Source organism: Idiotropiscis lumnitzeri, chromosome 13 (genome assembly GCF_059441095.1).
Source record: "Idiotropiscis lumnitzeri isolate Australia: NSW breed Sydney's pygmy pipehorse chromosome 13, RoL_Ilum_1.0, whole genome shotgun sequence".
NCBI lineage: Eukaryota > Metazoa > Chordata > Actinopteri > Syngnathiformes > Syngnathidae > Idiotropiscis > Idiotropiscis lumnitzeri.
This window is the reverse complement of record NC_142403.1, coordinates 8,098,467-8,115,140: the sequence shown is the minus strand read 5'-3', so window position 1 is coordinate 8,115,140 and position 16,674 is coordinate 8,098,467. Positions and strand designations below refer to the sequence as shown.

The 16,674-nt window shown below is 38.9% G+C and overlaps 1 protein-coding gene across 2 annotated transcripts; it reads right to left on the bottom strand.

Moving 5' to 3' along the window:
- Nucleotides 1-4,541: 4,541 nt before the first annotated feature.
- On the bottom strand, nt 4,542-13,398 carry hykk.2 (hydroxylysine kinase, tandem duplicate 2). 2 transcript variants are annotated; one of them, XM_088313361.1, is made up of 7 exons: nt 13,318-13,398; nt 11,101-11,408; nt 9,940-10,082; nt 9,188-9,368; nt 8,813-9,059; nt 7,023-7,177; nt 4,542-4,934 (listed from the first exon to the last, which is right to left on the bottom strand). In XM_088313361.1, exons 2-6 carry the CDS (start codon nt 11,402-11,404, stop codon nt 7,027-7,029), a joined length of 1,026 nt encoding a protein of 341 aa, XP_088169487.1. In that variant the 5' UTR covers nt 11,405-11,408; nt 13,318-13,398; the 3' UTR covers nt 4,542-4,934; nt 7,023-7,026. The 2 variants fall into 2 exon arrangements, 1 of the variants encoding a protein (XP_088169487.1); XR_015846330.1 differs by lacking the exon at nt 4,542-4,934 and adding an exon at nt 7,265-7,372 and having other exon boundaries at nt 7,091-7,177; nt 7,454-9,059.
- Nucleotides 13,399-16,674: the final 3,276 nt, after the last annotated feature.

The window sequence follows — 16,674 nt, the reverse complement described above, 5'->3', positions numbered from 1 at the left end:
AAAAATAAGGGTTCCTTACACATGTAAAAGATAAACCAAGCTGAGATTTTAATTTTTCCCCGAGGGAAGATTTAGCACACTTACGCAAACGTACAAACATCTTTAAACATACTCATATATTTAAGTAGTTTGTTTGCCTGCTTGTGATTCCCACAGGCTGACCGACGCCTCTGTGTCATGTTCTCAATTGCGCTCTACAGCCTCTGATTCATGAGCTCAGCATGTAGCCCAAAAACGCCTTTGACCTCTTTCTCCATAGTTTTCTCCCCCTCTGTCCAGTTAGGTCAAAAATCTTTTGTAGTGCCCCTTATTTTAAAGTGGGAGGCATACATATATATCAGCCCCCCCCCCCCCCCCGCCCCTCCTCTCCCTCATCCGGAAACCAACATCCATGAACCGTGAGGCAGAATGTGTTTCCTGCTTAATTAAAAGACAAACAAAGCAAATGACACTGAAATATGAGGAGGGAGCAACATAGGAAACCTTTTTGATACTTTGGCAAATAAAGGAGTGTGTTTTTTTTTTTTTTACTCTTAATGACATATCTTCTTGTCTTGTTTGGCATTACTGCCACCTGCTGGACACAATGGGAATAGAGTAAAGTATTCTTGGCCACACAACGGCAGCGGTGTTCAGTGCTTTTGTTTGTTTTAGTTTGTATTTACAGCTGAACAAGTTTACAGCACACTACAATTGTGATATTTCACCTCTGATATTTTCAGATTTTTCAACTATTTCCTCATTAGAAAGGGTCCAACTATCACGATCACAATACCTTTCAACCAAGATGCATCTTCTCAACTTGAAAATTGTTAGTGTTAAGTACTGTCAATAGTGTAGCATTAAAGCAACATCCTATAATTTCACATGCAGCGGAGATCACCTATGTGTCTGATACTACCGAAGCAATCAAATTCCTAATGTTCCACCCTAAACTGTACTTTTGTGAGCAATGCTATAAGGTCATGCATGACAGCATTCACGACGTGCTAGCGTATGCCAAATTTTCTCACCTCAGGGATTTCAATATTCTTCTATGTTTTCCTCTACTCTGTCTACACTTAGAAACCATGACCAAAATGTTCACGACTGAGCTTACTCCACATGTTTTCATTTTTGCCAAATTGGGGGAAAGAAAACATCAAAATACACAAACAAATAGTAAAGCTTCGGACAGATGATAAAGCGTGTCACGAAGACAAGGTTGACTGATCTGGATTCAGTTTGCGGGAGAGCCTCGGGAGCATGTGTTGGCTCGAAAGAAAGTGAATGAGGTCGATGATGTATCTCATAGGGATTTCGGCCTATGAGGTTAGGTGATAGAAGATGTGGGAGGGTCACGCAAACACCCTCAAACCCTTCCAATGATTCACAAAGGAGATATCAGCATCGCCCACCCACTCACCTCATTTTCTTCTAATCTTTTGCCCATTTGTGGTGGGCTTGTTTCTTCTCCAGTGACGTTGACTTGTAGTCGGGTAACCACATACGTGTGCACAATTACACGTATATAAACACCTTAGCAAGCTTATCAGAAACACATGGCCTTGAGTTCCTTCGATCTCAAAGAGCCACACAAATATTATGGTGACTTTCTCTGCCGTGCAGAAAAAGGAATGAACAACGGCCAGAATTAAACAAGCGTCTTAATTCAGTTTTTTAATCTTGCCAACAGCAAGCAAACAAACGCCAACCCCAAGTCACCCCAATTTCTCCCATCAGAGCGAAAGATGATTTGGCAGAATTACTGGAAATGACATAGTGGCGACTGTTTTATCTAAAAAGGCGGGTCTGTGAGAGACACAAGATTACTTGGAAAAAAAGCTCTTTGTTGACTTAACTCCTGCTGCCACCCTGCACATTTTATATGACTTCTTGTTTTAGTAAAACAACTTTACCAGAGTTCTTCCTAATTCCTTGACTTTCTTTTTAAAGGATACAATTTGCTAAAAAGAAGATTACAAACTCTTCCACAGGGATTAAATTCTCATTTGTCCTCGTCCCAGAGCAACTTCTGTTTTTTTGTCCACAGTACCAATTTGTAAACCAATAAAAACTTGTTCTATAATGCCATTTAGAATAAAATAGCTACAAATTAAATGTATTTGTCTTCTTTGTCTTTTTTTTTTTTTAAGTAGGCAATGACAAATCAACACATTTATACAAATGTTGTTAATCAAACATACCGATAACTTTTTCTAGATATTTTTGAGCTGATTTCAAATCTGCCTGCATCTTTTCTCTAGCACATCAGTTTTCATAATGATAACAATCATAATAATAATGGTAATTATTATTATTATTATTAATGGTAATTGTTGTTATTATTATTATTAAATAGGATTAAATATTATTATTAATTAATCGATGTAGTATCGTAATATATTGAGAAATCTTCATGAATTAATGGTTAAAGAGTAGTTTTTTTTCTGGAACGTTGTAGCTATACTGGAAATTACAATGCATGTTCAACTCCGTGGTGCGCAAGCTTTTATAGGTCAAACATTTAAAAAAATTCAAATAAAAAAAAAGCAACAATCTAAAAAATAGCCTGATGTGGGAGTCACAAAAAGGAAAGACATATTTTACATCAGCATTAAAAATACATTTAGGGACACATGAAGCCATTTCTGATTAGAATTTGCTGTTGATCAGTGAAATATGTGTTTTTAAGAAATACTTTTCTGTGAAATAGTTGATAAAAACATACATGGTTTTCCTCAAACTGTGACATGCTGGGAAAGAAGAATCTAAAAGGAGATGACTTTGACTTAAAGTCGAAATTAGGACATTGTGATAGTGGGGATGTTTCAGTGGATTTTTTAGTCGACATTAATGACATATTGTAGATTTCAGAGAACTGCCCTGCATCATCATATTGAAAGCAATTTCGGACACAGTATCTACATGAGCCAAACTATTAGACACTAAACTACTCCGAATAAAAAAGTACCGATTATTGTTTATTGACCACATAAGTAACAGAAAATACTGCCATAGGAAGTAATAATTAATTAAACGTATAGAAAGTATACGCTGTAAATTGTCATTATTAAGCACAGTTTACATGTTCAAAAGGAAGTTGAAAATGGTTAAAAAAAAACAAACAAAAAAAACGTTTTGAGTCCTTCCCGTTGTTCTTTGCATATTTTTATATCATTGTACCCTCATCCTCACACATACGATGTTCATTACACTCCAGCTGATACTTAACTGAAAACTACAACCACAATAATTAATAGCTGTTAAAATGTCTCGACAGATTCATTATTTTTTAAGCAGAATATGGTCTCAAGTAAATGTCATTGCTTGCTTTACATTTCATAAATAATATGCCTGTTGTCCATCTTAATAGGCAAAGTAATTATACATCATTAGCTTAATAGAATAGTTAGTTGAGTTATATTTAATCATTTTGTGAAACGAGGAATAAACACATTATTATGATTATTTTAGCAAGTACAAGTGGTAGTTTTATTAGATTTGGTAACAGCAAGTAAAACTTGACTTTGGCAATTATGCTGTTACGCTAACGACTTTCTATATTTTATTATAGATAAATAATATGCAATGAAGAAACATTTTAACAAGCCAGCATGTAATTCAAATGCCAAAGGAATAACTACCAGTATGTTATTATAAGGAGGCTTGGTTCTTTTTCAGCTCTTGTCTTTAATTGAGATTAAGTGTCGTGGGTTTTATTATGTGCGCAGGCCCTTGACACTCGTGACACAGGCCAGATGCAGACCACTGTGTTTAATAACACAGAAAAATAGCAAATAGCAAGAGGTAAGGGGAAAATAAAATGTGCTTGTCGAGGTGAAGGCAAAGCAGCTGTTTCAACACTGCTCAATATCTAGACTTTGCCAAGTAAAATTAATCTATCCAAGTAAAAACAACAAACCTCCATCCTCTTGTTACATGTAGTGTGTTATTAACACGAAGCACATTGTCAAACACTTAAACGTTCTGGGCCATAACCTTGAGAATGGTATTCACTAATCAAATATCGTGGCAATCAACTGGAGTTAATTTCCTTTATAAAAGGCCAACAGAATGTCAGTAAGTCGCCTTCTCTAGAATAAAAACTCCCGATAACCATGCATCTTCATTCTCTGCCTTGTTTGCAGTACATGGCGTGTCTGCACTGTTAGCGCGTTTTGGGACAGTCACAGTGGAACAATTCTGAGCTGCGCTGTCTGTGAGGTCAACATCAGTAGGACAAATTCGTAAAGCTTTGAAAATACAACAGCCAAGCTCTTACTGGATAGGATTGTCTCCATGTAATGCACTTTAACACCTTTCTTTTCAAATGTAAGAGAGAGCCTTGACTCTGATCTAATTGAAACAATAAAACTCAAGGATGAACGTAATACATTGTAAGTATTTTTAACTATATTTAAATTGTACATATTCTGGAAAAATTGACTGCGTTTATATAAATAGTCGGGTGTCTGGAATGCCCATACATCCATCAACAGAGAAATAACGCAACCAAGTAAATGTTTTGTCAGCTGCTTTATTTCCAAGTGCGTCAGATTGCCTCCCCCACAAAGTTTTTCCACCCATGACAAGATCCATTATTTTCAAACTGCCACACTGCATAGAAGCACGTGAAAGCCAAAAGATAAGCAGAATTGCAGTGCTATCATGGATTAGCATCAGTAATCTGCGTAATTGGGTGTGTTGGCAATGAAGTGCTGCTTCCACACGAGGGGAGAATGGAATCCATCCTTGAATCTTCACTAGCTCTGCTCATTGGTGGGTTTTAATTTACACGCCAGCCAAATGTCTAGATGCATCTATACTAGCTGGTGTTAACGTAGCATTTACTAAACTTCAAATGTTCGACACCCATCGTGTGTTACAGTAATTTAAAGTAATAAATTGGTGAGGCCTCGTCTTCCGGTTTGGGGAAGTGTGTGGCAATTCCGCTGAAATGGATAAAGCAGACATTAACATTTTACGCAAACTCTTGAATGCTTTTCATATGATCTCATTTACATGTTACATTTTGGAAAATCTCCATATTGTTTGTCAAGCAGCTGACAAATGGCGCTCATTAGACAGACAGGGATCAGCTGCGCTACTCATCAGTCCAAAAAAAGCCGCAGAGCAGCTCATCACTCCAAATGCGTGCACCTGCTTCAACCAAAACCTGTTAAATAACATGTTAATGAACCTGCGTGTTTTACAGGTGGAAATGTATGGAGAAGTACATAATAATTGCCGTGTTCTCTACGAGATGCCGTTGGCATTTTTGCTTTCTTCCTGTACAACCAGCAGAAGTATTTTCTGTTGACACTAAAAATATTCGAGTAATAAAAAGTTTTAGCCTGAAGTGACGCAACTCACTTTTACATTCCTTGTCAATAAAATTCCGTTTTATTGCTCAGTTCCTCGGCCTCCACAGAGACTCAGTCATCGACCTGTGACCAATCAATTCTCATACCTCGCACATCCCTTCTGTTAGAGCAGCTGTTGTATTTAGCACCTGCTCAGTGCAGGTTGGCCACAATGTTTTGTCAAACAGCAAAAGCTCTGACCCAGGTGGAGAGGCAACACATGGCAATGTGAGGCACTCATTTATTTCATGTATTATTGTGTGGTTCTTTCCCTTCTTTGGGAGTTTTGTGGGTGTAAAGGAGCAGAGTCCATGACTGGAGTCAACATTCAGTTATAGCATGAAAACAAACTGATAAGACTGCAGGGAGCAGCTTACTCGAGGCCTTTCTTTGCTTGACACCCAATTGTAAAGAGCCAACTTTTTGTTGTAAAATGCCACAGGCTTGAAGATGTGTCTGCTCCTTGGTGTGCATTTTTAAGGCTTGCAAAAGTTTTTTTTGGTCTTGATCCTGAACAAAAAAAAAAGTTAAGTGAAGTCAAAAGTCATATATATTTGGTAGGGTAACAGTAATCAAAATGCAGTGGCAGAGAATTAACTTTTGTTTACCAGCAGGAAGGTGTTTTTTTTTGTTGTTGTTGCTTTACTATGTTTGAGGACTAAACAAAAATGTGTGCACAACACAAAGGAAATTAAAACCCATTCGTAATAAAGCTATTACGACTAAAAGATTTTTTTTCCCCTTACTTTTTGAGTGCAAATTACAGTCCTCTGTTGTATTTAAAATAGGTGCAATATGAAGAAGAGCGCTCGCTATTTCCAAATGCCAAGAGGATTAATGGCACTTTTGAGTGGGGTTGGTATATTAAACTAAGTCCTCAGAGTTCCCATTTGTATTCCAGCCATCAATTCGTGGATTGTGGATTTTAAAGCTGAGGTAAAAAAAAAAAAAAAGCGAGACAATGTGGGTGAAAAGAGGCAGATAAGGGAGTGAAGTGGAGATTTGCCTTCCACAGTATCAAGGCAGTGTCAAGAGTCAGATAAATGCCCTAGCAGCGCTGTCTTACTGTCTTTGGATTCCAGTGAAGTATAAAGTAGATTATATGTTAAATAGTACAATATGAACAAAGAAAGATGCTACTTTTTATTTACTGCTGCAGGCACATGACTGCAGGCCATATGACATAATATTCCCGAAGATGTGAAGAGCTCATAACGTAACACAGTGCCAATGCAAAAGCATGAGATTTTATTTTGAAGTTGGCACAGTCGTCATCATTCAAACCTTTGAAAATTTTGCCTCTCAGATGAAGGGTAGGCCTACATGGAATGATGTCGCCATCTAGTGTTCAAGCAAGCTCACAAAGACAAACAACCAGACTCATACCTAGGAGTAATTCAGGGTGTCCAATCAACCTGCTATGCATGTTTTTGGAATGTGGGAGGAAACCGGAGTACCCGGAGAAAACCCACATAGGCACGGGGAGAACATGCAAACCCTACACAGGAAGGCCTGGAGCCGGAATTGAACCCACGACCTCAGCACTGTGAGGCTATCGTGACGCCCAATTGATATATATTTTTTTTAATTATTCACAAACAATTCATCATGGATGTACAATTATAAAACATTTATAAAAAGAGAAACTATTCAATAGTAAAAAAGAGAAGCAAGTACCAGGTTACTTTGATGATGTCCTCGTCAGGCTCCACATGCGAGACGCTGGTGGAGGGCAAGGATGTCTCGGCCAATTCCATCGGCGCCTCGAAGTGGGTGGAGACCAGGTCCCACTCGACTTCTCCATACGGTTCGTATATGCACGGAATGTGGGCCTGCAAGAGGGCCTGGTCATTGCTCACAAAAAACATTACACACATTGTCCTATATTCTACTCGATCCTAAGTGACTACGGGACTCACATGGTTATCCCTGCAGGAGCAGTTGGGATACATGCTGGCGCGAATTTGATTGAGCCGCTCAGATTCCTAAAAATAATTCTCCCGCTCTTCCAGTGTCAATGACTTCCACTGTGGATGTAATCAAAAGTTTCAGCACACACATGCATGACACCATACGTGCTACAAGGATGTGTGTGTCTCAACACTCACCATCTTCCCCGGGATCTGATTTATTGTCGCGCTGTCTTTACGCAATGCACTTTCCTTCATGATTTGGGCCTGGAGAAAAGGCCGCTGCGCTTTCAAAAATAGCATAAATGTATTTGGTGGCTTTTTAATATATGATCTGTCCGACTTAGGGGCCCTGTAGTCTCCTTGCTTCTGTTGGGAAAACATTAGCAAATGTGTGTCACCTGTGTGTGGCCGTTCAAGAAAATACATTTTGCAGAGCAAACGTACCTTGATTTTTGTGGTGGAGGTAGAAGAGGGAGAACTTACGTGCTGGGCGGCAATTTATAGGAAATATGTCCGAGCCTGCACGTCAAGACACTCACACGTTATAGCAAAAGGAAACGTAAAGATGCACATATGATGAATACATTTTTGTCTTACTCACAGAAATGTATGTAGTGGCACAGCTTTTTGATGAGTTGGCACCAGACTCCTATTTTCTTCCTCCTCCGTCTCCTCTACGGCCGCCGCCGCCTCCTCCAAAAGTGACAACCTCCGCTTCACCGTAAGGAAACTCTGCAAAATCTTCTGCCGGTGGCGGCATTTGTTTGCGTCAGTTTATGTTTTCCCAACAGGAGAAAGAGGAATACAGTGCCTCAGGATTCCACCTGGCCTTGTATTAAGAAGCCTCCAAATGCCGTCATGCTCTTCATGAAGGAGCAGCGGCCTTTGGTCAAGACGCAATTCAATAATAAAGACAGCGCCAATAAGATTCTGTGGCAGATGGTGAGAGCGTTTGTGACACTCGCGTCATTACACGTGCGTGCGGAATCTGAGCAGCTCAACCTGATCCACGCCAGCACCACTACGTGAGGCCTCGGTTATTCATTTTCACAAAATGTAACACATTTGTCGAATGTTGTTTTGTGCGTGATGCAAAATGGTTTATTTGTGTGTTGATCCAGGGCAAAAAGAAAAAGAGAGCGTGGGGCAGTGCAGCCAGCAGGTTAAAAAATCCGACAGGTAAGTATGTCTTCTCAAATATTTTGTGTTCGACTCATAGCCCACCCACTTCATTAGCTACACCTTTAGCTCCAAAATTTCTGCTTTTGGGTTAATTTCAGTACATTAGTTCCGCTATTTCATTTCAGTAGTTCAATTCAAATATTGTTTTGAATGAATCAAAGAATATCTTGCCTGGATTACTTTCTGTCTTAGAAATGAACAGCACTTTGGAACCACATTTTCTCCACTTGCTCCTTTCCCATCTCAAAGAACTTATGTAAAATTGGAATGCCTTTCTTGGATGAAATCATCAGATACTCTTCATTTTCAGGTTGCAAAGTCACCGAAAAACGAGCCATCACTAATGACTGGCACAGGCGTGACAGGACCAACCGGAAGAGGCAGTCTCTCTCTGCCGCGTTGAGGGGAAAAACACTTTCCCAGCCGGCGAGGATAAGTCCACCCACTTCAATGGGGTTGGGGTGTTCCAGCATCATGTACGTGATGGTGATGGCGAGCTCATAGACGTAGCAACCAAAGTTCATATCCCCAAAGTCAATGATACCAGAAATCGCGTAGCCATTGCTTTCATTAGCTTTCACCAGCACATTGAGATCATTGAAGTCTCCGTGAATGAGGCCTGAGGAAAGACAAAATCACACGGGAACCGTAGAACCATAAAAACAACGATTCATCTATCTATACAAGACTACATGCAGCTTTTGCTAAGAGTTGTCAAACAAATACACCAGACAGAACAACACTTACACTTGCGAAAACTGGAGGATTTGGGGGCAACAGCGGTTTTGTACTGATGGACGACCGACTTGACAACCTCCAGAAGAGGATCACCCTCCAGCACGTTCATGTATTTCTCCAGAAGGGGAATATTTGACAGACTCCATATGAACCCGTCCCTCTGGAGCACGCTAAGTTGAGGATGTTCCATCTGGTGGGGGAGAGCAACAAAAATAGGATGTTTGGAAATACAAAATGGGCTGAGGCTGTATTCCAAAAGATTTATTCCAAAGAGCTCCTAACTTCGCTTTGAAACTCACACTCCTGTTCAGTTATATATGAAGCACGACTATTTTATTAACTGTTAATTTATACTTAGATGGTACAGCTTCTCTCAACGACACTGATGACTGGCACGCTAGCGGGAGATATGCATTAAATTTGAAAACATCTGAAGTACTCCAAGTACATTTAAAGGCCGTTTTCGTGTCCAGCTCAAGTCTAGTGCAAAGTGCACTAACTGTGCACATGGGTAGAGTTTTCTTTCTTTTGATAATCTTTGGTGACGACCAATAATTGTGCCTTTGCTGACTGATCGGAAGAGCGGTACAATTCTCAAATTATGTCCGATTGTCAAGTTTGCGTTTATTCCACTTCAAAAGTCCACACTCTGCGTTCGGAACAAATTCCATAATTATGGGTTAAAATCCCCTCATCACGAAGCGAAAATCTAGAAAACCAATCAAAGGCTACCAAATGCTTTACTTTAGAATTGCGTTCACCTCATTGAGGGCGTTGTCCATTCTGGCTGCTGTCCGGCCGACTTCATAAAGCAGCTGTGGCGAGAAAGGGACCTCGGAAATAGGGATTCCTGGCAAATAAGTCAGCAGGCGCACCAGGTACTTCTGTATGCCATTGCCACAATCTGCCAAATATAACAACCCAACATTAGTTTTAAAGCTTTTAGCAGCTGGTTCTGTTAATAATGTGTGGGGTACCTTAAAAAGGCGCTTGATTGACATTGACATTGGCGCTTATATAAGAGGTTTGCAGGTAAAAAAGACATCATTACTCAAATGTCCCCAAAAGATTGATTTATGGCCTTTTTTTTTGTGATGAGATTCACGACACATTTGCTCGCTCAGGTGGAATATTTGTACAAACATTACAAGCATAATTACAACTGAAGTTACCACTTACCAACATTTTAATCTTTTTTTAATGTTTACATTGAATTTATTGCCCTCCTCCCTCCTTAATGCTGCTCTTTGCTTTTGTTTTTAGTTTGCTGGTTGCACTAAAGCAGGGGTGGGCAAACTTTTTGATTGGTGGGCCATAATGGGTTCTAAAATTTGACAGAGGGGCCGGACCAGTAGCAGATGGAGGGAGTGTTTTGGTAACCGCACCTCATTGGAGAAAATAAATACATTTAATTTTCAATGAAAGTGAACAAAAGCATCACAGCAACACATGTCTTTGAAAAACCACAGTATTTAGAAAATAAAACATTAACAAGGTTTATTCATTTGATTTTTTTCAAGCTCGGCGGGCCGATTAAAACGTTTAACGGGCCGCATGTGGCCCCGGGCCGTAGTTTGCCCACGCCTGCACTAAAGGTTGGATAACTTAATTGAAGTGTTTAGAGGCAAATAATACTGCTGCATTAATTGAATTTCCCTATCTGTGTATCTAGCTACCAATCTATGCGAAAAAAACTTGCAAAGTGGCTTATACTCTAATAACAAATGCCTCTGAAACTCTGTTATGCAGGTGTAGTGTGATGCAATACATGCAACCAGAACGTGAGGGCTGACTATCAGCAAGGCGGGTAGACCATTAACTGGACAGCAGAGATTTTATAGCATTGCAGTATACACTTCATCACAGCAAAACATAAATGTAATCATAATAATATCTATCAATCAGTCAATAGTGGGTCATACCAATGCCTTCGAGAAACATGACCTCTCCCATGGTTGTTTTGAAGGCTGTTTGGGTAGGAAGTCCATTTTCGTGCAGGAAGTTCATTGCATGAGTTTGCAGTTCTATCAGCGTGGGGTCCTTCGTGTGAACTGAGTTCATAATCTTCAGCATATACTCGCCACCTTCGACAGTCGTGACACAGAAGTTCTGGTCATCATAGCTGGGCAAAGCGCGGAGTTGAGAGGGAGTCAGCTTGTAGTGTTTCTTCACAATGTCTGCAGCCTGAGATTGGCTCAGGTTGGGCTTGGCGTGGTTCGCTGACATCTTCCTGCGCACAACACAAACTTGTTTCAGTTATCTACAATACAACAGTGCCATGGTGTATTCATGCATTTCCAAAACTGGTCGTGCTTATCGGGGTCACGAGTTAATGGAGCTATACCCGAGCTAACTTTGGGCGAGGGGCAAGGCTGAACTGAGCTCGGACTTCTTTCTTTGCACTTGTGCATAATACAGCCTCCGATTTGCCTGTATCCTTTATTATCAGACTAAATTATATGAATGAATAAAGATTCAAAACATATCAATAAAGTGTAACTGCTATTGAAATCAGCTTAAAAACTAACTTCTGTACCCATGCTTATGATTCAGTGCTTTCATTGTATTTTTAAAATCACGTTTTTGATCATCTTGTTTCGGCACTGTACGCACTTTGAGTCATTTGAGTCAGCTATTTTATTTTGCCTTTGCTTTACTTTGCTTTTCAATCTCTTCGACGCTGTACCTGCATTTAATTGTACTTTTAATTGTAGTATGCAAAGCATATTGAGTTACGCTGTGTATGGAATGAGCTATAATTAAATGCGCTATAAATCAATGAGAGATTTGTTTGGAATGAGTTACATAACTGAGGGAAAATAGTAGATCTTCTCTTGCCCTATACTTTGGGAGTAGTAGGCCGAATATTTTTTTCATTGATTTGGAATTATATGTAGAACAAACAAACTACCTAATAGTAAACTTTTGAGTCAGTTGATTTTTGTGAAAAAGTGTGCAAAATGAGTTCTTGCAAAGGCTGCTGTTCTTGTGGTATTTCATTTTTATGTGTTTTATTTTGTGTTCAAATTTCCCGTAAATTTATGTTACACCATATGGAAAGTGCTTTGTTATCGCTCTAGCTGTTGTGAAATGTGCTATCAATAAAGTCATTGTATTGTATTGTATTAATGTCGGTGACTTTTTCAGCAGTTTTGTGCCATCCTTGAATTGTCATTTTTATGCAAGTGAGCATTGGGGAAAAATGCATTATGTGGTTATTTTGTTGTCTGCTTCAGACCCTTTATTGTTGTTTTCAGAAACATCTTTTATACATGTATTGAAAAATATATCATCAAAAATGAAATATATTAAGAGCATGCGTTTTGACAATATTTACAGTTACCTGCAGCCCGTTTTCTCCCTCCAATCCTTTATGTCTTGTCCAGGTGTTGTTTTCTCATCAATTTGTTTGCATTTAGTTCCCTGGTTCTTTTCAGTCCTTATCGGTGCATTTTCGAGTGCATATTGTCCTATTTCTACTGACAGTTCTCCAAGTCAAATCGAGCCCCAATTGTTACTTTGATCCCTGCAATTTTAAACTTCAGTATTGTTGACTTTCCTAGAAGCTTATTTTCTTTTTTGTTCCATTAAATTAAATACCCCTTTAAGTTACTCCTGCCTCACTTCTCTGCATTTGGGTCCACAGCCCATATCGCTCAAACCTGACAATGGTACTGATTTACGATTATGACCCCATGAAAGTGAATCAGGTGCTTATTACGCATCAATGACACAATTACACAAATGGGAGCATGTCACATATCTTATGCAGCCCCATTAAGCCAAGAGATTCAACTATCTCATCGTGTAGTCGCAAGCAGTGCAATATTAGCGCGATTCGTGGTGGGAGAAAAAAAAATTCGTTCATTGAAAAAAAAAACCCACCATCACAGAAAAGCTTTACGAGGCAGTGAGAATACCAAGGACACTTGAGAAACTTTGAGTATTCAAGTAACCCGTGGTGTGGTGGTGCAAAATCTACTTTTGATTGCGGCTCCGTTACAATGCAAAATGCATGCCAAAGCATTTTCTTTCCAAAGAGAATTTCCCAACTGGTAACGGAACACGAACGACCAGGATAACGGAAAATGTCACAAGCAAAACGTGACTTCAGTGTTTAAAAACACTTTTCAACTTACCTCGTAAAGCGTCGCGACGTACTGTTTCCAGTTTTACTCCAAGATGTTATTAGTTGATCTGCACTAGAACGTGAATTAAAAAAATAAAATAAAGGCCCATCGGGATTTCTGTATCCGGGAGGACTTTTCAAAATAAAACAATTCTTTGGCGGTCACTGGCGCAATATTGTATACTAATGACATTTAGAACATAAGCGGTTGCTACGGAATGTTGAATAACAGTAAAACGTTAAAAGAAAATGGAGTTTACGTTCTGTTCGTTCCAAATCAGACAGGCTTGGAAAATGTTTTCCGCTTGTATGAATTCCAAGCAGGCGACTCACATTTTGACAGTTATTTTTGTAACCAAACGTCAACAAAACCCATACAGCAAGGAAAACGTATGTTATTTTGTGCACCGTTAACCGTTAATTGCAGTTGTAACCCTGAATTGTGCTGCTGAACCTTCTAATGGGAACAGTTCTTTTTTTTTTTTTAACGATGCTCACCACGTGTTTTCTTCCATACTACTGAAACAACAAATATGAACGAGAATTACACTATGGGAAGTATCATGATTGGCCACAGGGTGACGCCATAGAGTTAATAATACCAACTTTCAGAGTGGATGAAATCAGGGGCATTTAAATGTTCACATTAAAACAATCAGTCTAACTTAACATTCTTCAAAAAGTTTACCTCCATAGAGAAAATATTGCATGTGTTGTGTGAAATATTCTGTAAATGTATGCGTCTTACATGATCTTTAATTCGTTATAGGCCTCTTAGAATGTCATTTGAGTAACATATGGCTGGTAGGATCTCAATTTTAGGACGGAATAGATAGTATGAGTATCAAATTAACATCTCTTAATCATGAAAAGACAAGTATTTATGAATTCAGCAAAGGTACACTTTGTTTCCCGTCACTCTTTGCAGATCTCACAAACACTTTGCAGTAAATCTTCACTCATGTGAACGCAATCACAGTTTCAAGAAGTGTTCACAAAAAATGCAGCATTTTTAATCACCGAGCTACCAAATTACTCTGTTTAATACAGTGTGCCGATCTATGCGTAAGGCGCGTAAAGCAAACACATTGCCAAACAAAAATAGGCAAGGTAATGTAATAATTGTGTCATACCAATCACATACACAAATGTTTAATGGCTTGTTCACAGACAGGCTTTTGGGAAAGGGTTTGATTTACAGCTCATAAAGGGTTTGATTTCATTTTACACTCGAATGGTGTGGAAGCCCTCCTGGGGCAAGCACATTTTCCATCTACTCTCTATGTAATTCTGATGTAAAAGGTGTTTTAAATCAATCAAAATCAAAAATGGATTTTTCCAAAAATGAAAAACTCAGAAAGTCACGTTTAATGGACAGATAAAAGATCCGCTTCTGGAGCCAATCCCAGCTGACTTTGGGCAGTAGGGGGACACCCTATATATATAATATATATATATATATATATATTTATATATATATATATATATATATGTATATATATATATATATATATATATATATATATATATATAATATATATATATATATATATATAATATATATATATATAACAAATGTATGTACCTCTACTCACCATACTAAAATAAAATGTCTTGAGCCTCTGTCTTCTCTCCTTTTTGATTTGATGTTATGATGTTGCCCTCATCTCCTCTTCACTGAAGTCGTTTGCATCTTATGTGACAGCTGTGAAACAGATGTCATTAAAAACAATCTTGGCTCAGCCTGCATGAATATTTTCCAGCTCCAAGGATCATGTTGCATGGCTGCAAGGGATATGAGTTGGAACCTCTGTTTCAAAAATTAACAAACATTTTCACCAAACTCCCCATGTTACCATTGGCTGACCATCGCTCACAACAGCGGATGTGACATTTCAAAAGTCCATGGAGTTTCTTGGACACCAGAATGTTGGCTTATAAATGATAGTAGTAAATATTTGTGAGTATGAATGTTTGTTGGTATCAGCTATCTTAGGCTGTGAATAATTAGCCTTGTGTGAAAAGCATCTGAATGTCACCCAACTTACACACATTTACGAGTGGAAAAGCTATTAATCATCCACCCAATCCATTATCTAAGACGCTTCTCCTCACAAGGGTCACGGGGGGCGCTGGAGGCTCTCCCTGCTGTCTTTGGGCAGTGGGTGCACCTTGAACTGGTTGCCAGCCAAACTATTGCTCAAAGTGACTCTGCAAAAAATCTCAGTGTTATATTTGACACAGTCCTCTCTTTTAAAAGGCAAATTAGGAATATTACTTGAGAGGGATGAGAAAGTTCGAACACAGAAGTTGCTTATTTGTATTTTCTTTCTTTCATTTATTGTAAATAATATACATTACGAATAAAAACGGCTTGTTTTTTCTTTTATTTTTTCTTTACCAACACTTGGGCCTACAACCCTGGTGTATTTTAATGGTGGTCATGATGGTGGTCGTCAGGGGTGGTACTTGGTGTAAAAAGTTTGAAATCTCATGGTCTAAACAATCAAACTGTTAGTTTAATACATTGGCAGAGAAGTACGGATGTAACAGAAATAATTGCTTTCCTTATTTTTCCGAGTCACATGGACCTGTAATTAGGCAAATTAGGGATTGAAGATGACCCACTCTTGAGTTACTCCAAAGATAAAATAATAAGGATTATGACACAAGTGTGTTGATACACGTTCATTTTGTAGTTTAGTCACTGCTCCGTGTCAAGGGGGAAAAAAAAAAGAAAAGAGTTTGATGGCTTAATGATGACATCGCTTATTCTAACTCCGCATTAAAGCCTACTGACACATCAGTAGGCTTCATTATTTCAAAACATGGTCTGGAAAATTGTTTGGAACTTGGAGAAAAATATTTCACTGCAGTACTTAGAGTAGACGTCTCAGCATCTTACAATCTCAAAGCAAAGAGCAAAAAAAAAAAAGCACCTGCTGATTATCAACCAAAGTCAGTTTTTCAGATTGCTCCAATTTTTGCTTTGCAGGCAATCTTCACTGTGGGCAGTGTGAGTTTTCCAGCCGCCCATCCTAATGTGATCAAAAACGATTTCCCGCAATTCTCTGCGGCCCCATTTAACATGTTTAATTTTTTTCCCTGGAGTAGTGGGAGGACTCTTGTGCTAAAACGGCAGAGATTTGCATATGAATGCAACACCAGGTCCAAGATGACTTTAGATAGGTTGGCTACAGGTACATCCGAGCTTATTTGCCATATGACTGCAGGAATGTGAGAGGGACTGCAACTTCCCTTCCAGGAACGGACATGGCATTTTTCACAGGCAGCATCCCTTTATATGCTAATATCCAAGAATCATAATCCCACAGTAGTGGATGATCAGATCAAAAAAAATGAGCAC

Excerpts from the sequence above, each read along its gene's own strand:
- hykk.2 (XM_088313361.1), bottom strand. The coding sequence starts at position 11,404 with ATGTCAGCGAACCACGCCAAGCCCAACCTGAGCCAATCTCAGGCTGCA. Across the intron at positions 10,083-11,100 it reads CATGTTTCTCGAAGGCATTG|ATTGTGGCAATGGCATACAG; the intron begins GTATGACCCACT and ends TATATTTGGCAG. Across the intron at positions 7,178-8,812 it reads GAGAGAGACTGCCTCTTCCG|GCCCACATTCCGTGCATATA; the intron begins GTTGGTCCTGTC and ends GCCCTCTTGCAG.